This window comes from Pituophis catenifer, unplaced genomic scaffold (genome assembly GCF_029215685.1).
Source record: "Pituophis catenifer annectens isolate HBS135680 unplaced genomic scaffold, rPitCat1.0.hap2 SCAF_1, whole genome shotgun sequence".
Classification (NCBI taxonomy): Eukaryota; Metazoa; Chordata; class Lepidosauria; order Squamata; family Colubridae; genus Pituophis; species Pituophis catenifer.
The window spans coordinates 39,865,143-39,888,683 of record NW_027256881.1 but is presented as its reverse complement, the minus strand read 5'-3'; the positions used below and the strand labels follow the sequence as shown (position 1 = coordinate 39,888,683).

General features: G+C 36.9%; 1 protein-coding gene across 1 annotated transcript in view; it reads right to left on the bottom strand.

Moving 5' to 3' along the window:
- Positions 1-23,294, bottom strand: part of TTBK1 (tau tubulin kinase 1) — an 87,910-nt gene extending 64,616 nt beyond the window's left edge. Inside the window, exons 1-3 of the mRNA XM_070948212.1 lie at positions 23,258-23,294; positions 14,950-15,111; positions 553-700 (exon numbers count right to left, since the gene is read on the bottom strand). Of these exons, the coding sequence (XP_070804313.1) occupies positions 553-700; positions 14,950-15,057 (256 nt within the window). The 5' untranslated portion in view covers positions 15,058-15,111; positions 23,258-23,294. The remainder of the gene's footprint in view (positions 1-552; positions 701-14,949; positions 15,112-23,257) is intronic.
- Between the last annotated feature and the right edge of the window lie 247 nt (positions 23,295-23,541).

Below are 23,541 nucleotides of genomic sequence, written 5' to 3'. Positions count from 1 at the left end.
GTAGATCACATATCTGGAATGAAGTACAAAATATAAGTTCCTGGCCAACTGCATATTTGCAGAACATAACATATAGGACACTAGTGTTATGTTTTATGTTCTTGGTATTATAATATATGCTGCAGTAACAAAAGCACTCCCTTCAGACTAAACCAGAGCATGTAGTTCTCTTGGAAGTGCAGGAAAAAATATTAATAGTGCATCTCCATAACATAGTTTACCTTGTCTAAAAGAGCTGCTTTCTCTGACAGGGTTCCAATTATTGGGGCTTTGGATATGAAACATGAAATGTCCAACAGAAAATTATAATCTTTCCTGACAAGCTACAATTAATGTAGCTCTTTGTAAAAAAAACTGTGATAATTAAAATTGTATTAAAATCATTTGACATTGCAATATAAGAATTTAACTGAAAAGAAGCATTGGATCTCAAACAAAGCTGTATTTTATGTTTAAATATGGTATACTGTCATGTATTAACACCAAACAGATAATAATGCAATCAAACTCTATAAACCTCCATACACTTTCCAAAATAATTATATCTCCTACCTTGTAGTTTTTTTAGAACAGCCACCTCCATCTTGAGGACTTGCTTTGGTTGCTGAGCTGACTCAACCTTCAGAGCTACATTCTCCCGAGTTAAAAGATCCATTGCTTCATAAATCTCACCAAAGCCACCACCACCAATCTTCTTCAACTAAATGGGACACAAAATCATCACAGCATTTAGCAATTAGGGAGATTCCACAGTTTACCTAGAAACTTTTGAAAAAAAGTACTAAGCCATGCAATATTGTTATATTGGATATAACTAAAAAGTGTATTTAAAGACACAAAACCAAAACCAAATAGTTGGTCTCTTAGGAATAATATGTGTAATAATAGACTTTAGCAAATATGGGCTAATAAAATCCAGGAAAGATATTAAGTGGCAGTAGATACAGAAAATTAAATAAAATTAAATGTACATTTAATAAATCATTAACATTTGTACCCTTTGCTATCAAGGCAACTTGAGTTAAAAGTAAAAGCAACCAGAATGCAAAAGATATAAAAATGAAATGATATTATGGGGAAGTATATTAAAACAGTTTTACCATTTTAGGTAAGTCATCACTTGATGGAACCACAAAACATCATGGCCTACAGCCTATTCAAAATCCTTTCTAAATGCCTCTAAATCAAAGCAGAGATAGGGCTTAACAAACTTCTGGTAGAACTGGATTCCAGACAGCAGGAACAAAGAAGGATGTCTCCATGATCCCGTAAGATTGGTACATGCTTATTGTGTTAGATCTTATGAGACAACCAGAAAGGCAATCCAATAACCAGACTCCAAGTTATGTTACAGATATCAATTAGCAATTTGAATTGGTAACCAGCTCAGAAAGTATAGGTATCACATGGGCATATTGATGTATGCCCATAACTGCTTGCAAATTTGCATTCTCTATCAGATTCTGACTGATCAAGAGCAGCTCCATCTATAGCGCATCCAGGCGGCAGGCAATTGAGGCATAAGATACCATGAACAAGTTCTGCCGATAGAGGAGAAGGGTAGAAAATGGCACATTTTCTATTCAAAAGGCATCTGGCTATTGATAGCTCTTGCTCTTCCAAGAAAAGCCATCAGTCCCAAATGCACACCAGTTCTGCCTCAGAAATTCTACACAATGGAGAACTAAAAATGGAAAATCCCAGGCATACCTGATCCCAAGTCATTCATTTTTATTAGAATTAAAACTAAATCGATTCCTCCTCCTCGAGTGGCTAACAGCCTCCAGACACTGAGACATCATTTCCACAGTCAGTCAGATGGGGCTCCAAATATACAACTGGTAATCATCTAGCAAAGTGATGATACCTGAATCCATGTTATCAAATTAGCTCCCCAAGCAGTCTCATTAGATATTAAATAGAAGAGGAAAGAGCACAGATCCCCTCCCCCCTCCACTGATACCAACTTCAGAGAATGCAAAATAGTGTCTCCTTCTCCCAAAGTCCAGAAGAATACCATGATTGATGGTAATGGTCATTAAGAGGTCAAGCAGGTCCAGGAGAATGGTACCATCTCTGTCCCAGTGCCACAAGATGTATCCACAAATAAGAACAATGTTTTTCAGCATTATATCCTGGCATGAAACTTTACTGAAAAGGGTCAAGATAATCTATTTCTTGTAGATCTTTGCTCAAAAGGAGAAGTGGGAAATTGCCCAATATCACTGGATCTAGAGCACATCACCACCTTTTTCCGGCAGGGAGAATCCCATTATTCAAGGATTAAATCACTTCCACTTTCCCTCCAGAAGATTTTTCCCAGATGACCTTGACTAGGTAAAAGAGGCTTGGATCTAATGGAGAGTGAGCACCCTAAAAGCCCTGAAAATTTCCTCTGCTTTCTCAAGTTTTACAAGCGTAAACTACTCCCAGTTAATGGATGAAAAATTGTCCTAGTAACCCCAGTCAGAGTCCTCTTTCGAAGAGATCTGAGGGATTTTATTCATCAAAGGCCTAGCATAATCTTTGCAAAGTAGCATGCATTAGCCTTTAGGATATGGTATTCCTCTGACCATGGAAATGACCAACTTAAACATGCTAATCAGAAACAGATCAAAGAAATAGTGGAGCTTCAAGTCAAAATAATTTGGATGCAAGATTCATTCTTCAAAAATAGTGAGTTTTCTTTTAAGCAGAGTGAGAGTAGTCCCTAGAGGTATTTATGGAAAAGTTCTTTTTTGAACTTTTTTTCATTGCCATCTGAATGAGATCTGAAAATAAAATCTAGCTAATATAGGGATTTTCACTCTTATTCAAAATTGAGGGTTAATTATATTAATATTTTATATTTAATTATATTAATTATAAAAATTCTGCAAGGTAGAATTTTGCAGTTCTCCCAACAATAATCTTTGTATTATACTAGAATGAGGATTTTTCCTGATCTGCCTCTGTACATAATTAACAAACACAAGAATTTAGCGAGAAAGTTTTATTTTTTTATCCAGCAATTTTTGTTTACTGCTAGATATAATAGATGGGGATTATCTAGAAAAAATACCTCTATGTGGTCTCTTAAGAGTTAATGTCTGCTTGATAACATATAATCAAATAATCAAAACCAGATTTGGGAGCCAATATATACCTTCTCAAGTGGGGATCAGAAAAAATAGATTGAATAAATAATAAATTAATAAATGTAATTTTAATTGCAGATGATCTCCCTAACCAAAGGATAACTATCTATTACATTGCAGAATATGCCTCTGAAGTTCACAGTTTTCTTTTAAGGTTTTTTTTTTTACCTTTGAAAATGTTTGTTTCTGTGTTTTTATATTAATATTTACGCATTTTGCTATTTTTCTAAGCACTTTTTGAAGTACTAAAAATGTATTGGTGTGGGACTGTTTATTCCATTTTCCTTGATTTGATTTAATGATTTATGAAAATGCATACAGTTTTTATAGGTATTTGTTACTTTTAACTGTTTCCTATTTTAAGGCCCTAGATATCTAAGAGGAGAAGGATTTCTTAAAATTAGTTTAACCTAAAGCTGATTATTTTTTAATTTTTATTTATTTATTTTTAAAAAAGTATATGAGATTAATTCAGCCAAGCATGGCACTTTCAGGAAATCCTTAACTTGTATTGCTGCCAACTTACTCCTTCAGGGAATGAATGAACGCAGAAAAGAGTCAACTTCTTTGAACTGATAATAAGTAAATGGGAAGTGTTAAAAAATAGAAATAGCATAGTATAAATAGAATATTAGGATTCTTGATTTCAAAGAAAACTAAAGCTGACTGCAATCAAACATATAGCTTTGATTTTTATATAAAAAAGAGATTTTAAATAATTAAATGATTTAAAGGCGTTCAAGATTAGTTGGAATTCCGAAAGAAACTAAACTTTAGCAATTCCAGTGAGGAGATTTTTTAAGCACATTAGAATAAATCAGTGCCTATTTATTTAGTGAAAATCTGAATACCAGAAGTGCTCAGAGAGGCAATGAAAAGGTAGATGATCTTATATGCAGAGAACATGAAGTGGTAGCAATTTTGTCAGAAAAAGTAAATGCTCAGAAAGAACCAAGGATCAAGAATGCTAGGAACAACAAAATAAACTACTTCAAGTTTGTTATAATAAAAGGAAGAGATTATAAATTTCAAAATTCCCTTCAAATGGAATTGAATTATAATTTCATATATATTAAACAATGTCTGCATTTTTAAAAGAATGTATGCTACAATGGGTGACAGAGATGCAATCATGACCAAAGTTTCTTGGGACAATTTTTAGATACCACATCAAGATAAACAGACAACTAAACACAAGTTCAAAGCAAATAATTCTATAGAAGAATCCATCTAGGATTAGAAAACAAAACTTGCCATTTTAAATAAACTGAAGATATTTTGTACAATGTCCACAGTTTAGTTTAGTTATCTTGTGTATCTTCTTAACCTAACTTCACTGCACCATTTACTTGGGTTTTTTTTAATTATTGCATTTATTTATTTTTTAGCTGCCCAGACCAAAATATTTAATAAATACGTAAGTATAGTTTATATCTATCTCTACATATAAGTACAAAAAATATTTCTTATTACACTAAGTACCTTTACACAGCAGTTCCATTCTTTGTAGCAAGTAGTAGGTGCCACAAAAGAAAGACCTGACCTACTTTTACTTCTAAGTATTAAGTACAACCAGTGGTGGGATTCAATTCTCTGGGCATGGCTTGGTGGGCGTGGCATGGCTTGGTGGGCGTAGTAGGGAAGGATACTGTAAAATCTCCATTTCCACCTCACTCCAAGGGAAGGATACTGTAAAATCTCCATTCCCTCCCCACTCCAGGGGAAGGTTACTGCAAAATCCCCAGAGAATAGATGGGGGTGGGGCCAGTCAGAGGTGGTATTTACCGGGTCTCCAAACTACTCAAAATTTCCACTACCGGTTCTCCAGAACTGGTCAGAACCTGCTAAATACCACCTCTGAGTAAAACCCATAAATGGCCCGTGATGAGTTAAGTGATGCCGGGTCCTCCCTCTCTCTGGAACATCATTCCCCCAGAGATCAGAATGGCCCCCACTCTAACACTCTTCCGGAAGGCACTGAAGACCTGGTTCTGCCAGCAGGCCTGGGGAACCCAGAGCAGGATGGAGCCCATTAAATGGCTCATGTGATCTGCTCTTGACAGGGAGGGGGGGTGGGAGGTGATTTTGTTATATTGTACTATATTAATTTATTTGATTCTTTTTGTTAGTTTTTATTGTTTGAAATGTTTTTATATTCTGTAAGCCGCATGAGTCGCCATGGGTGAATAGGCGTCAATATAAATTCAATCAATCAATCAATGCAATAGAGGCATCATATAAAGCATTCTGCATTGCCAATCTAGGAATAAACACTGTGACCTAAAGTAGATTGAGATTTGTTACATTTTACATTCATATTCATTTTTCATAGTAAATGTGGTAAGAATAACTAGAGTGCACTAACTATATGAGTACCAAAATCATAAATCCAGCTAAAATGTTTAGGTTTCTTAGTAGTACAAAATGAAATAATTTTGAGTTATTGATTAGAAAATGCTTGTTTGGGAATATAGCAGGGGAAAATAACCACAAATGTAAAACCAGTTGACGGACATGTATAGATAGAACAAAGTATTTACTGATAGTTGCTGAGAGAGTACTTTCAGAATAGTAGAAAAAACTGTTCTAAAAAAATTAAAATGATATTCCCTAGCCATTTTTTAAAAATCTCTACTGTCAGCAATGTGAGCATCAAATGCTTAGAAAGCGATTAGAAATTGAAGTGTCATCTTGTTACATGAGAAGAACTAACAGCTCCATTTATCAAAGTACTGGCAGCCTACAGTATTTCAAAGGAGGTTTGACATTTGCATTAACTGATGTAAAAAAGAATTTTACTGTTTTGCTATGGAAACTATGCAAGTATTAAAAGGGGAAAAATATCAGCCACAGCCCACCATTATAATTTTGTGCTTGGGGTCATGTCTCTAGGATTCCAGCTATGAAAATCAAGCAACATGCCAAAATGTTTCTGACAACAAGTGAGAAGATTCTGTCCCTGCTGGTCTCTGCAGTTCCATTTTGCCAAATAATTATGCAGTTCAGAGGACTGCTTCCAAGAAATAGGAAATATGTTAGCAAACTAAAAGGTGAGAAGAAACTATTTTATTTTACCAATATTCTACCCCATCAACCTCACTTAAATGATTATTGGAGGAAATGACAGGCAATAGCCCCTAATAGTATCAGACAAATCTAAGCTAGCCAGGTAACTTTGGGCCAGTCATTTTCTCTCAACCTGAGGAATAAGGCAATGGGCAAACCACTTCTGAAAAAACCTTGCCAAGAAAAGTGCAGGAACTCATCCAGGCAGTCTACAAGAATCAGAAAAGATTGAACAAAAGAAAAAAAATTACAATATTTCTAGCCAGAAAGCTGCTAAGGAGCCATAAATGTTGTAAGAAAAATTGGTTTGTAGACCTGATATCAGACTTAGCAGGAGAAATGCCACAGAACAGTGAGAATGAACTTGAATTTAAGTTTCCTAGATTTAAAGTTCTTACACACACCTGAAGTTACCTGGTGATCTTAGCAATGAATGTATTTATATCTAAATTTCTGAGGATTGTCAAGATGATCAAATCTTGGGAAGGGAGGAGAGGAAGAACTCTTTACAGATTACCACATCCAATGTGAATATTCCACTGGTCACTTTCCACTTTCTTCCTTTGTTCTGTTAATCATTGAGAGATTAAGGGAAGGAAGATTGTATAATGGATCTTTCCTTCCTGATCTTTGGGATCATAGACACAGGAAAATTGGGTGTTCACAATGGATGATAATAGTGATTGTGTGATAGTATTATAGAATTCCAGTTTCAAGTTTTCCAAAAACTTGTAGATTGCTAGTACAGAAAAGTTACACAGAAAATTTAAAAACTGGCAATAATAATATCCCCTACCCAAAGGTAGAGTATCTTTGTGACATTCTTTGCAAGCTTCTTAAGATAAACAAGGATTTTCCCTTTGGTTATTGAGAAATGTGGAGGTAGTGGAATTAAAAATTATAGCTTTTTCAAATATTGTCAGTCTCCTTAAATAGGAAAATCCTAGCTTCATAACGAATATCAATAAAATGTATATTCAGAAAATAAAGAAAAAAATATATCTTAAGGCCTCAGAAAGGGGATGAGGATTTCTTAATATATAACACTTTTGAGCTTTTCAGTCAAAATTCCCCTTTTCAAGATATTGTTCCCATTATGTTGAAGATAAATTTAAACATGGATAGAGATTAAAGAATCACATTTATATAGTCTAAATCTGGATGTAATCTTATATAGCTAAAGAACAGATTTAAAACAGGATGAAGAAAATCTGCAAATTCTTCCATGGAGAATGCAGCTGAAATCCAGAGTGACATTCAAACTTAGCATCCCAGCCTTCATCACGAATGCCTCACTGCGGTCTTTTCTAGAAAAATTAAAGGCAGTAAAGGCAGAGAGAGAAACTAGCAACTCTATCAAGATTAGATGATTGCTTTATTGGAGGAGCAATATTTAATAGACATAGAATATCTTAGGGTTAATTTGGCTAAATGCATAACTGGTACCATTCCTAAAGACAAAGAAGTCAAGAAAATATTCTTAAACCCTCTCACTAACCTTGAAATAATTTTTCTTGAGAAAAAGGAACACTATAAAGGGGACATACAAAAACCTGTAGTATTCTATTGAAGGTCCGGGAACACAAACAGACGGTTTGTGGGAACTGGGTATTGACAAAAATAAAGCTGACAAAATATAAAAATTATTTAGGGAAACAGATATTTTTAAAAGCTTTATCTGAAGAAATTAGGAAAAGTTCTCTGTAACTAATACATGTGTAATATCTTAAGGTCTGTATATAAGGATGATTGCAGGGGGTGTGTAATATAGGTAGTCCATAATTGAGCTCAAAATTTCTGTTGTTAAATGAGGTATTTGTTAAGTGAGTTTTACCCCAATTTAAAACCTTTCTTGTTAAGTGCATCACAGCAGTTGATAAGTTAATAACCCAGTTGTTAAGTGAACTTGGCTTTCCCATGGACTTTGCTTGTCAGAACTGAACTGCTTGTTTGGCAGTTCAGGTCTCACCACCTCAAAGTTGACTCAGCCTTCCATCCTTCCGAGGTTGGTAAAATGAGGACTGTTCTGACCTAGGCTTCCTTAGAAATTAAAAGCACAAACTTAGTCCCGGCAAACTTCTTTAATTCATACGGCTGTAAATTACTTTAATTTACAGTCCGTAAGGCTTGATAAACAGTCTTTCAGAGGAAGGTTATCAACACCTACCTATCTCACGTGGAACGCTGCCAAAGAGCTAATTTCCAGAGGCAGGGCAAGGCCAAACTTAGCACAGAGTCACAAACAGAATTTTCAAATCTTGAATTGGCCAGATGAACTAATTGCTTCCTGCAAAAGCTCACGTCCTGTTCATTTCTCTTTTATGTCTTATGGGAGGGGCCAATCATCTCCAAGCCTTACTCCTAAGTCGACCCTGTTTCCTTAATTGTTCCTGTCTCTTGGCAGCTCTGCACATGGGAACAGGCTCACGCTGTTCTTCTGCCTCGCTGATGTCAGACTCCGGAGACTCCGGAGGCAGCAAAGAACCCCCAGATGGCCTTGGCCCCTTCTCTGCCTCCGACTCAGAGTCATTGTCCAAGCTTTCCCCAGACTCCAGGGCTGGCCTACGTTCCTCCCCAACCTCCTCACTGTCCAAATCTGCTGCTAGCTCTGCTGGCCGCTAGCGGGCCACAACAAGGACCCAGATTGTTGGAGGCAATATGCTGACTCTGTAAACCACTTAGAGAGGGTTGTAAAAGCACCATGAAGTGGTATATAAGTCTAAGTCCTATTGCTATTTCTTTTAATTAATTGAAACTAAGTAGAACAATTAAGGTACTAGGTTAACTGTGAAACTGTGAGTTCTAATCCTCCTTTAGGCATAAAACCAGATGGGGGATCTGGAGTCAGTCATTTTTTCTCAGATCTGGGAAGAAGGCAGTTGCAAACCACTTCCAAAAACCTTGCCGAAGATATTGCAAGGTAGTTGCCAGGAATCAAAACTGACACAAAGACACACAAACACAGACATAAAGAATAACACATTTCTAAAATTTTAGTAACTATTCAGAAGTTGCATAAGCATTGTATAATATCTTATCCAAAAGATAACAATTTGGAACATGGGTTTGTTAAAAACAGATCATGCCAAATCAATCTTATTTCATTCTTTGATATAGTGACTAAATTAGTAAACCAGTGAAATGCTGTGGACATAGTAAACTTAGATTTCAGTAAGGCATTTGAAAAGTAGACCACAACCTACTTCTTGGTAAGCTAGAAAAATGTGGAATAGACAACATCACCATCAGATGGATTTGTAGCTAGCTGACAAACTATACTCAATGAGTAGTCCTTAATGGTACTACATCCATATGAAGAAAAGTAAGCAGTTGGGTATCACAAGGCTACATCTTAGGCCCAGTAAATGACTTAATTGAGGGAATAGAAGGGGAACTCATCAAATTTGCAGATGACACTAAACTGGCAGGAATAGCCAACACCCCAGAAGACGAGCTCAGGATCCAAAAAGATCTTGACAAACTTGAAAATGGGCCCTATCCAACAAAATGAATTTTAATGTGGAGAAAAGTGAAGTTTTACATTTAGGCAGGAAAAATCAAAGGTATAAGTACAGATTAGGCAAGACGTGGCTCAAAACCAGTAACTGTGAAAGGGACCTTGGAGTCCTAGTGGATGACCATTTGAATATCAGCCAGCAGTGTACAGTAGCCACCATAAAAAAACCTAATACAATCCTGAGTTGTATAAACAAAGGCATAGAATCAAGATCATGGGAAGTATTAGTTCAGCTTTATAAAAACCTAGTAAGACTACACCTGGAATACTGTAACCAATTTTGGTCACCAAAGTACAAAAAAGATGTTGAGGCTTTGGAAAAAGTTCAGAAAACAGCAACTAAGATGATCAAAGGCCTGGAGACTAAAACATATGAAGAACAGCTGCAGGCTACTCTAAAGAAAAGAAGAATTAGGGGCGACACAATAACAGTATTCCAGTATTTGAGGGGCTGCCACAAAGAAAAGGGGTTCAAATTATTCTACAAAGCACAAGAGGGTGGGGCAAGAAGCAATGATTGGAAACTAACCAAAGAGAGAAGCAACCTGGAATTAAGGAGAAACTTCCTAACAGTTAGGAAAATTAACCAGCGGAAGAGCTTGCCTTCAGAAATTGTGGACGCTCCATCACTGAAAGTTTTTAAGAAGAGACTAGACAGTCACTTATCTGAAATGGTGTAGGTTCTCCTGCTTGAGCAGGGTGCTGCACTAGAAGACCTCCAAGGTCCTTTCCAGCTCTATTCTATTCTACTCTAAACTGCAAAATCATGCAATTGTAACCCTTAAGTGACAACAACCCAGAAAAGTCTCGCTTGCATAATCCAAGATGCATGGGTCATTGTGTAGGAATCAGTGGGAATCCCAGATAAGGCACACAGAGGTGCCAAAGAAGAGTGGGGGAGGGATCCAACGCATACATGTCAATTGAGAGAGGGGGGTGCTATTGTACAGTATCTGAGGGAAGAAGGGAACAGGTGCATGCAAGCACAGGGAGGCCAATGGAAGGAGGGTATAGAGGTGTGTGTGTGAAGGGAAGCCAAGGGAGAAAGCACATCATGGTGCATGTGAAGGGAAGCTGAGATAAAGCAGAGTGTGGCATGGTGCGTATGAAGGGAAGCCAAGGAAAGGAGAGTGTAGCTATACGCAGAGAAGGGAGGCTGAGGGAAGGAGGGCCCAGGTCTGTGTGAATGCAGAGAGGCCAAAGGAAGGAGGGTGTGGTGCAGAAAGATCAAGAGTAACTTACCCTTGTTTTTTTTGTTTTTTTGTTGTTGTTTTGTTTTGTGTTTTGTTTTGTTTTGTTTTGTTACACACACACGAACACACACACCGTATTTTTCGGCATCTAAGACTCTCCAGAGCACATCCGTTTTGGGGGGAGAAACCAAGAAAAAAAAATTCTGCCTCTACCTACCAGCATCCATCAGTATTCATCTGGCTAGCATCCTTGCAGCAAATAGTGAACAGCCTGGTCAGCTTCAGCACATTATTGCAGCCTGATTCAGCATGAACAGCTGATTGGTGGGGGGGATCGCCACAGCACATCGCTGCCAATCACCACCGCCTGGAATCACCCAAAAATGTGATGCACAGAGGCCATCTGATGCACAGAGGCTGAAAATGTGATGCACAGAGGCTGAAAACGCGATGCGTAGAGGTGGCGATCAGCGGCAATGTGCTGTGGCGATCCCCGCAGCCTGGAAGAGGTATAAAACGGAGCATTCGGAGGCCAAAAACATGAGGCAGAGAGGCCAAAAACAAGAGGCACGGAGGCGGCGATGGTCTGTGGTAATCCCTGCAGCTTGGAACAGCTGATTGGTTGTATTCCGGGAGGCTGATCCACCTGCTAATCAGCTGCTCATGCTGAATCAGGGGGAGATAATGTGCTGAAGCTGAAAACGGAGGCAGGGAGGCAGTGATGTGCTGTGGCGATCCCCGCAGCCTGGAGCAGGTCTAAAACAGTGTGCAGAGGCTGAAAATGGCTGAAGAGTGGGGGCCAACAGGTGGGCAGGGCTACATTTGGTGTATAAGATGCACCCAAATTTTCCCCCTTTATTAGGGGGAAAAAAGTGTGTCTTATACTTCGAAAAATACGGGTACTTTCTTTTTATTTCTATTTTCTACATGTTATTTATTGTAATTAAAATCCTTACTAACAATTGTGTGTATATATAAAAACACAAAAGGGAAAAGAAAATGAGCCCTTAAGACCTAGGTCTATCCCTAGAAAGTGAGTTAGTGTGGGTGACAGCCTCTATGCACACTGCTTGATTGAGTCCAATATATTGGGAATACTTCCAGAAAAAAAAATTAAAGAAACAACAAGACTTACATTTTAATTAAACTATATCATTTTCACATGACCTCTTTGAACATTTTTATAGTGAGCTCACTGAAGACACTAAAGCACCATCTGTCCAACATACCATGGTTTATGGTTTGAGAAAATAAATGAATGTTCCATCCGGCTACTTTCTACTACTCTACATAGTTTGCCACTGATTATCACCAGCTTCCTTAAGATTTCTCATATTATCCTCAATGATTGATGCCCACTACAAAAAGACTATTAGTTTCAATAAGCTAACCATAGTTCTGAAATTGCCTTGTGATTCTCAGTGATTTGGGTAACAATAATTTTCACATAGACATATAGCACTTAAACTGAACACCGTAGAAAGAATTTTTAGAGATAAGACTACTAAGACAAGCAATGCAAAAGAAGGAGAAAGAGGAAAGGAAGGAAGATTAAAATGTGCATACATAACTCAGATTGGTAAAAAAACTGCATCTTCATTAAATTATTGTAGGAAACTACTGTTTTCTAAGCGTATCATTTGTAATAGCAAAGATGCTATATTTAGCACTTCAGTCTTCTCCTGCAAAAATACTATGCTTAATTCAATATGACATTGGATAAATGAATACAACAAAAGCTGGTCTTGCTGACTCCCTGCCAAGTCCTTCATAGCAAGCATGAAAACCACATTAGCAATTGACCTCCTCAGTATTCTGAAGCTACACAAATAACCGGGAAGGAAAGCAAAGCAAATCTAGATACAATTACATTGCTGCAGATGAATTGGAAAAATGTCTCGGATATCTGCATCTTAAAATTGAGATATTATGTATAAATGGCATTAGCAGAGAAAGCACAGACATAAGTACTGTAATAGTTGTTATACAGAAACAGATTGTTATATAGAAACAGATTATGAATAATGTACAGAACTAAGCTTTGGCAACAGTTTAGTGGTTGGAGGGGAAATGATGGAATATGCTGAAATACAGTATTGGGGAGAAGCATTCAATGGTGCAATATTTTGTTGTTGGTAAAAATAGATAAAATAATGTTTTAAAGTAATTTGACATAGTGTAAATATCAGGCTACGGTTATGTTTTACTGTACATAGCTGCAGCCTGATAATTTACAAGCAACTGTAAATAGATCATGATAAAAAAACCCTCAAAGAATGCCCAGGTAGTGAAACAGTAACGTAAAAGTAATTTCTGCACAAGCCCACTTTTCCCATTTTTCAATGGTGATACTATTTTGTATACTTTTTTCTTCCATTCAACAATGCCTGAGTCTCAGAGACTACCTGGACAAGTGCCTGCAATTTTCTTGGCAAGGTTTTTCAGAAGTGGTGTGCCACTAACTCTTTCCTAGGGATGAGAGAAAACAACCTAGATTAAGATTACCTAGGTGGCTTTGTGCCTAATGGCAGGACTAGAATTCACCATCTCCTGGTTTCTGATGCCTTAACCACTACACTGCACTGGTTCTATTAAGCAGCTGGAATACTGCATCCAGTTTTCATCACCACATTACAAAAAAGATGTTGAGACTTTGGAAAAAGTCCAAAGAAGAGCAACTAAGATGATTAAGGGCCCAGAGACAAAAACATATGAAGAACGGTTGCAGGATTTGGGTTTGGCCAGTCTAGAGAAACGAAGGACTGGGGGGACATGATAGCAGTAGCCCAGTATTTGAAAGTCTGCCATAAAGAAGAGGGGGTAAACTTATTTTTCAACGCACCAGAGGGCAGACGAGAAACAATGGATGGAAACTAATCAAGGGGAGAAGCAATCTAGAATTAAGGAGAACGTTCCTAACAGTGAGAGCAATTAACCAGTGGAACAACTTGCCATCAGAAGCTGTGGGTACTTTATCACTGGAGGTTTTTAAGAAGAGACTGGAAAGTCACTTGTCTAAAATGGTATAGGGTCTCCTGCTTGAGCAGGGGGTTGGACTAGAAAACCTCGAAGGTCCCTTCCAGCTCTATTCTGATTGATGCTACATTAATGCTCAAGGGCACACGAGTATCCCTAGGCCACACTGACTAATGGCACCAACCCCTGCTGATGTGAAGATTAATCTTTTTAGAATGTTTCAGAAACAGAAATGGCATTGGCTCCACCTAAGCTTTTCCACCCTAAGCTACTGTCTATTCAGCCTTAGCCTAGTCAGTCTGAGTACATACTATTCAGGTGTGAGAGAATAACTAGGCAAAATAGAAAACATGTAACCATACAACAAAGAACTTAGCTGAATAAGTATAAAACAGCATCACAAAATCTGTTACAAGATAGCAAGGAAAAAGTGACTGCACACCAGATGATCTCCCAGTCCTTGCTGTATCCCTCCAGTTCTAGGATTAACAAAATTTATCTATTTGCATCTACTAAAGCTCACCATTCAAAAGGACTTCATCCAGAACGCATTATATAATAAGAACGCATTATATAATAAGAACATACATTTTGTTCTCATAAAGCCTCATTAAAAACATCAGATACCACAGCATCTACCTGCATCTTGTGCAGGATTAAATTCATGTAACATTGTTTGGGAGGACAATAACCCCGGTGAACAAAATGATTATTCAAAGTGAGCAGGGCATGCTATGTTGAATAGGGATTGGATTTTCTGCCCCGTCTCCTACCCCTCAAGTTTGCAAGTTTTTGATTCTTTATATAAATTTTATTAATCCTCTAATAAGCTTTTATGAGTTTCCTGCTTCAAAACAGTGGCAATCCGTGCTGCTGGATTTTGGTGAGGTGGAGATTCTGTGGGCTGCAAAGACAATTTCAGGGTACATGCAGCCCTCAGTCTTTGAGGGTTCTTACCTTGTACTGAAGACATTGTCTCTACCAGGGTAGCAGCTAATTCAGAGCATAACACAAATCCTTAGATTGGATTGGCAGGATAGAGATACAGGCATACACTCACCACTTTCCAACGGTCCTTTACCACATAGTTAGCCGGCAAAATGTCAACCTGTTCCCCTCCTCCGCTCATGTTTGGTTCGTCTTTGATAGCAGCTGCTAGGCACTGCATCTGCCAGCCAGAAAATAGTTTAGTAGCAGCTCCCAATTTAAATGAGCCATTTATCTAGAAAGAAGAGAAAATGCACACAAAAGGGGATGGGGAAACACAAAAGAGTTAATGCAGATTATAACGGGACAAATAGGTAGCAATCGGCAGTAACGTGTAAAGAAGGTGGCAAACTCACCTCAGGATCGAGCACAGCTTGCAATAAGCCTGGCTGGCTCAAGCAACTGCCCACTTTAAAAATTCTTCATCTGTCCTCATGCACAAAGGAGCAGAAGCAACCATGCTGTGAGACGCGGCACAAAATTAAAAATAGTGGACAAGGTACTGGCTTTTACCATGCAGGATTTTCAGTGCTCAGGGACAGGAAAACTGAAAGCCAGTAACTCAGTAACTTGGTGGTAACAAGAAGGCCAGCAACAATGCAAGAGCCATAACTATCTTAATAATATGTATGATATTGCAGAATTAACCAGAGATTGATACTTTAAACAACACCTAGCTCAAGACTTGCCAAATACCACACACAGCTGGATTGAAGAAGAGCCAGAGTACTACAGATTGTAAAGTTTTAAAACATTATTTTCATGAGGCAACCATGAAACACATTGACAATGTGTTTTTGATCATCCAAATATATGAGGTTATATTAATAAATAATATACTATAAACAATAATTAAAAAACAGGGTAGCATGAAAAGTAATGCAATATAATGATTAAGATACTTGATGGGATCCAGGCTCATGTTCTCATGGGAAAGCCTCTCTTGCATATCACGTTCTAATATCCCAAATCTCTCTCTGTCTCTCTTTCTCTCTCTCTCTCTCTCTCTCTCTCTCTCTCTCTGTATATGTATATGTATATGTATATACACACACACACACACACACACACACACACACACACACACACATATGCATACATACATACCAGTGGTGAAATGTAAAATTTGTTACTACCAGTTCTGTGGGCATGGCTTGGTGGCGGGGGTGATGGTAATGTGACTGGGTGGGCGTGGCCAACTTTTTTTTTTTTTTACTTTTAAAAGCATTTTTTCTACAACCTCTTCGACCGAAGAGGTTGTAAAAAAAATGCTTTTAAAAGGCTCTGACAATCCCAGCTGAGTTCCCTGATCATCAGAGGCTTTTGTTTTCTTTTAAAAGCATTTTTTTTCTTTTAAAAGAAAAAAAAGCCTCTGACGATCAGACAACTCAGCTGGGATCGTCAGAGCCTTTTAAAAGTATTTTTTTTTACAACCTCTTCGGCCGAAGAAAAAATGCTTTTAAAAGAAAAAAAAAGCCTCTAATGATCGCGTGGCTCAACTGGGCATGTGGGGGAGCAGGGAGGGGTGATCCAGTCCGAACCGGGAACATTTCACCCCTGATATATACACACACATACATACACATATACACACACACACTAAAAAGCAGAGACATCACCCTGCCAACAAAAGTGTGTATAGTCAAGGCTATGGTTTTCCCAGTTGCAATGTATGGCTGTGAAATTTGGACCATAAGAAAGGCTGAGCACCAAAGAATTGAGGGCCTTTGAACTATGGTGCTGGAGAAAACTCCTGCAAGTCCCTTGGACTGCAAGGCGATCAAACCGGTCAGTCTTAGAGGAGATCAACCCTGACTGCTCTTTAGAAGGCCAGATCCTGAAGATGAAACTCAAATACTTTGGCCACCTAATGAGAAGGAAGGGCTCCCTGGAGACGAGCCTAATGCTGGGAAAGATTGAGGGCAAAAGAAGAAGGGGACGACAGAGAACGAGGTGGCTGGATGGAGTCACTGAAGCAGTAAGCATGAGCTTAAATGAACTCCAGAGGATGGTAGAAGACAAAGACAGGAAGGCCTGGAGGAACTTTGTCCATGGGATCACGATGGGTCAGACACAACTTCGCAACAACAAAAATACATACACATGCACGCACGCGCAAACACACATACATATATATATATATATATATATATATATATATATATATATATATATGTTTTTCTTTCTTTTTCATAGGTTTTATGTGTATTTCTCTTTAGCCAGGTTCTACCTACGTAAACCAAGATATTATGCAGCCCTAGTTGAGGCCTTATAAGGCCTTATAAGGCTGAAATAGATCTATCTTAGTCTCCCAATGGGCAGCAAAGGGTCTGCTGACTGCCAGAAGAAGAAAAAAAAAAGCCCAGAAACTAGTGAATTGTGATTTCACTGAACTAGGGCTGCATAATATCTTGGTTTTTACACGTGATATATTAGCTCTATAATTGAGTGGGAACATGAGCCTGGATCCCATCAAGTATCCATTGTATTGCATTGCTTTTCATGCTACCTTTTTTTTAATTATTGTTTATACCATAGTATATTATTTATTAATATAACCTCATATATTTGGATTATCAAAAACACATTGTCAATGAATAAAGAGAAAAATAGTCTTGCAATGTTACATTTTCCACTCCCAAAATTCACATGTGTTAACAGGTAATATATCTAAAGAGCACTACGACTGCAGCGGATTAAACAGGTAATAAATGTAAAGAGCATTAGGACTACAACAATTTCACTCCAAATCATTTCTTACAGCAAGGTGATATTGTTCTGCCTCATCTGTTTCTTCCTCTATTACATATGTAACTGCATTGATGAATATTATAAACTTTTGGTGTTTAAAAAAAAAAAAGATGTTAAACTGGATATGCAAAAGAAAAATTATAGGTACTTTCTTCTGATTGTTACAATTCTCACGTTAATCATAATGTATGGAAGAGTGTATCAAAATACTTTGTCAGCAATAAACAGCCAGAATATAACTGGATAAATAGAATTATTGGTTTCAAATTTTTAAAAAATGCTTTGTTTTTCAATTGGAAAACTAAATATCCTCTATCATATGTGCAGACTCTTTTAGCATGTGGTAGTCCCCATTCTTTCAGTGGGGGCAGTTATGGGAGTTCATCAAAAGTAATAGGGAAACTATCATTTGAATGACAGAAACACAGAAACGCATTTCTCCTATTCCTGCTTCTTCTTGGATTGAGATGATAATCCAGAAAGCAAGAATCTACCAGTTCAACCAAATATGTTTGTATTGTTTGGCATGAATGGCTTAAAAAACAGGTTTTTTATTTTTATTTAAAAAAATCAGAGCAATTAAGCATATTATGTTTTGAAAATAAATTAACTGAAGAAAGTTAAAACTCTTTACTATAAATGTGCTTTCTGAATTGTTAAAGAAACTCATGTACAATTAACAATGGTAATTATTTTCCATAAATTGAAAGATGTAGGCCAATGCTGCATTTAACTTTCTTTTCAAAATATAATTGTGTAGTATCTTCTTTATGGACTGGAAGAAGGGATGAAAAAGATGCTAGTTATTAATAATGGAGATGGGAATCAGTTCTCCAACTGTCCATCTTCTCATTAAGCTCCCCAGAATTGCATACTAATTCATGTAGCAACCATAATTTGCTTTGTTTCACTTTGTTTTGTTGTGTTTTACATTGTTTTGTGGATCAATGAACTCCAAAATAGTTATTGTTTATGAGGCCGAATTGTATTAAGTATGTTATCCTAGTTTGCTCACCAACAAGTTAAAATGAAGCGATTGCCTAAAATACAGATTTTTGAAATCTCTAGATTATTGTAATATGTTCCCACAGGACTGCCCTTAATGAATTTTTGGACATTTTAACCTGTGTAGAAATCTACAGTTAATGACAATCAGAGTTTGAGAAATAGCAATTTGGGGATTAAAATTCTCCCACTCACAGTGAAAGCATATATTGAATTTTCCATCATCAATAAGCCAACAGCCATTTTTTTTTCTGTAATAGGTTTCCTAGAAAAACATATAGTAGTAACAAGTAACTTACTGGGGTGCCCAAGCCAGTGGTGGGTTGCTACCAGTTCAGATTGGGCAAACCGTAGCGGCGGTGATGGGAGGCTCTGCCCACCCACCCGGACGCTTCTGCGCATGCACAGAAGTGTCATACATGTGCATGAGCGCAGAAGCGTTGCACATGCGCACAAGCGTAGAAGTATCATGCGTGCGCACAAATGCCCACGAGTGAAGGGTTTTGGAACCCACCCCTGGCCCAAGCTCCATTAAAGTCTATAGTCCAAAAGACAGCAAAGCACCAACAAGCTATTTTGCAGCTGACAACTGGAAATGTGAAACTAAAAAAGGAGGGGAGGACTGAATCATAGAAAGCACTGCCATCAGGAATTTGGCAGTCTGGTTTATAGAGCATTTTACTACAGTATTGTTTTATTCTACAATAGCTGCCTACTCAATTATTCCAAATGCTGGTTACTACTTTAAACTCTAATCAACATGATATAATTTCCTTCTGCACATAATACAGTAATCACTCTATCAAGCATCTGAAGTGCAACTCTGTAAGATCACATTTACATATGGTAATGTGTAATGGTAGAGGCATTATGATCTTGTTTTTTCTAGTAGAAACATCGGTACTACTGAATCTTCTCCAAGGAACCCTTGTTCCAAGGTGAAACCAAACTAATTTTTTAAGAAAAGAACAAATTAAAAAGAGGTAAAAATTTTCTGATTGAATACCACCCAACTCCCAATGATGATGCCTTGGTAGTTTCCCAATCAATTATTAACTAAGCTTGAATAGTTCAGCTTCTCAGCACAAGTAAGGTCAGCCAAATGCTGCTCATGCAAAGCATAAAAAAAAAAAAAAAATCTTTTGGAAGTAGCCAATTTCTCTTCTTACTCCTTTTCTGCTTTTCTAATAGCATTATTCTCATATTTTTAATTATTGTGACTCCTTTTCTATAATATGGTTACATCATTTTTACTGTGTTATTGCTGAACTGAGTTTAATATTTGTACGGTAGTTTGCCGTTTCTTGAAATGATTTTGGTACCTGTTTTGTTTTACTTGAAGAGCACAATAAGAAATATTTTTATTCCCAACATAGAAGATACTTGTAAAGCCAAAGTAGTTGCATTTAATTCTGTTTTCCATTGACAAAAAGGGTTAGTAAGCCAACACTAAGAAATAAAAATTTTAAGTTCTTTTTTTTAAAAAAAAATCCCTTTACTGGCTCTGTTGCTTTATGCATTAACTAAATGTTCACATACAAAATCATTCATGAAACTAACTGCAACATGCACTGCACCTTATGAGATTCATAAGCAAAATTACACCAGGGCCTGGTTAATATCTAAACAATAATGTGATTTTATTGTTTTGGGTTTAGCTTGATGTGTAAACTGATTCTTCATATTCTATATGTAAATTAGACAAGCACACCTTGTTCAACAAAATAGTTAAAAATCTGACTTAGCATGCATTTATTAGGCCAAAGTGTTTACTAAACTCTCTCCCTCTTTCACATACACTCCACACATAAACATACAAATTAGGTCTGGCTTGGGCCAACCAAATCTTAGAAGCAATTTGGTTATCAGCATTTTTAGGCTGTTCAAGAACTTAAGCATATTTAAAAAGATAAGTCATTGTACTATTTTTGTCCATTGAACTAAAGCATGAAGCAGTATGCTCTTTTTCTTAGCTCAGTAACATAGCCCAAAGGGATAATGTGATAAACTTGCTAGATAAGAATGTCAATTTAATCCTTGAGTCTAACACACCGTGTTATAAATCTCCAGCAGTTTCCAGCCTTACCAACCTCCAACAATTCAGGACCAGAAATTCCAATACACTTGAATAGGGTTAAAATGCTGAATTGCCAGTGGACTGCTAATGCATGATGTGGCATATTCGTCTCTTTTTAAAATTTTCTGTATTCTTTGTGCATTCTTGTAATAATCACAGCTAACTATATCAAAGATGGGATGTGGATACTCATTCACCCAGCTCAGCATTTCAAGCACCCCAGCAACCACCTGCCATTTCAAAAGCTAAACTTGCAGATTGAAAAAGATTTCTTGCATTCAGGAAAAAAAGTAGGCAAACATTGAGAAGAGAATTTGGACAATGAGTCTTTTAAAACCTTTCTCTCAGACACACTAATCCTAGATTTCCATAACTTAAGATATATAGATTTAATCCAAAAATACTTTCAGCGAAAGAGGTAATGGAAAGTAGACATTAGAAAACTGGTATTCATTAATTTTTAGGTAACCAGCCATGGATATGGTCTCTGTCATCAGCTAGCTAGAAAATGCAGTGCCATTTGACTTTTCCTTTTCTATATTAGAACACAGTCTGGGAAATTTCAGTATAATTTGGGTTTTCTATTTTTATTGCAATTTTTGTTGATTTGCCTGTCTATATTCATGATATGTCAGAAGAATTTCTCTACCCGGCATCAGCTCATGTATTACAGAAAACCAAAACATTGAAGTATTAGAATTGTTTGCTTTTCTGGTGTCCTAGTGAGAAAGTTAACACCATTGTTGATTATCAGTAGCAGCTGCTTCTTTAGGAACTAAATTGGAACACCATATACAATAGAAATAATTAGGTTAAAACAGGCAGTTGAATAGAACAGGCAGGAAAAAAAAGTTGAGATTAAAAAAAAACCCTCTAGAGTATTATTTTCAGTACAGCAATCAGCTGATGCCCCCTACATGGAGGACAGCTAAACAAATACAGGTTATAACCCTGTTTTATGTAATTAGTAGCTCTCTGTCAAGTCACACTGTAATTCAAATTCAAGTGCTGCATAAATCTCTTAATTATAAACTGAGAATAATTAAGGCTAGAAAAATTGTTCCACGTTGTATCTTTAGGATAAAAGCTTTAAATATGGAGTCTAGGGTGTTCAACAGTAAAGACTCTGTCAGATGAAGTCTGCTGTAGCCAAAATATAGACAGTAACATCCAAAATCTCTTCAGAATGCTCTATGGCCTCCATTCATCAAACAAAAACTACGGAAAACTCTCTCACCATCTTACTAAAGGTCCTGTGAAACACTTTAAAGTGCTTTGTGCTGGAGAACTGCAGTATCCCAGGTTATTTCAGGATACATCCTCACCTCAGGAAGCCTATGAATTAGAATAAGCAATATTTATTCAAGTTATTGGAAACCACGATTCTACCACTATCAGATTGTTTACCATATCTGTTATCTGACCATTTAAAAGGAGTATAGTATTCATATACTTTTTAAAAATTTTATTGGACTTTCGAAAGTATGTAATAATTAATACAAACCTTATACTGGACACTTATTTGTAGAGCAGAATGAAAATTCCCAGCACGCTGAATGGATTTTGATAAGACTTATTCCCTCTCAAAATAAAGGGGACAAACAGTAGAAAGTTGCAAGGATCTAATTCATCCTCCAAAATGTAAAGCAACGCTTTCTCTACTTGCCCAGAATATAAAAGAAAAAGACACAGAGGGTTTAAAGAAAACTAAAATATTCTGAAAGCTTCTGAAGATGAGGATTTAAAAAAAACCCTCAACTACAGTTCCAGCAATTATCATGATTTTTCACTGACCACACACACATTGCAAGACAAATTTCACATTTACATGCTAGCCTTCTTTAGACATAGTAGCATATTTTATTCAACTTTTCCTTAACTGGTATGCTGAATGGTTATGGAAACCTAGGTAGTCTTAAAACCAAGTGAAGATTTGAAATCAAATATCCTCAGTCTAAATCCAAACTACCTCAGGAGTTAGCAATCTTTTCAATCCAGGCACCATTATGCAAAAGCAGGGGCACATACAGGTATGATTTTAAAGTGGGTCAAAATCTAATCCTTGCATCCACATATATACACACCTTCTCTTCAAGAGATGCCATCTACAGATGCTGCAGGCTCTTTGGCTGTTGCCATTTTGCCAAATCTTATGTAAGCTACCATATTGTATAAGTTATCAACATGAAACTCATTGAAATTACCATTTGGCATCAACATAGCACAATTATATTTTCTGTCCCTACTATTACTATGTTTTCTGACTTACACATTATTTTAAAGGTCACAAGAACAAATGTAACCAGCACACACACAAAAACCTAAAGCTGACAACAAAATGTTTTATACTAATAAAATATTTCAAATCTTAACATTAAGTCCTAGAAACAGGAGGAGAGCAGCAAGTAAAGATTTCTATCTTGATCTTAAAATATTTATTTCTCAAGTAAAAATACTGAAAAAGATTTGAATATCTCTCAAAATTCCAGTGAAATAACATTCTGATCAAATAACAAAATTCTGATCAAATAACAGCTATAGTTCCTACCTCTGCTGTTTGGCCTCCTGTCCTCTGGGATGTCTGCTTCTCATTGAACTCAGGAAAGGCTTTCCCCTTAGAAATTTCTTACATCACAGGATTCAAGCTCTGGAAAAATGCAAAATTCACAGATCAGGAAAAGAGCTTTAGCCTGTATAAACTTGGAATATTACATTCCATCAATAATTCAAATAATTCCATTATCATTAGCTCTGATATGTCATATCACATATTGAAATATATCTCTTTTTACATACATGTAAAGTATTGAAGACACAGAATCTCCAGTATTA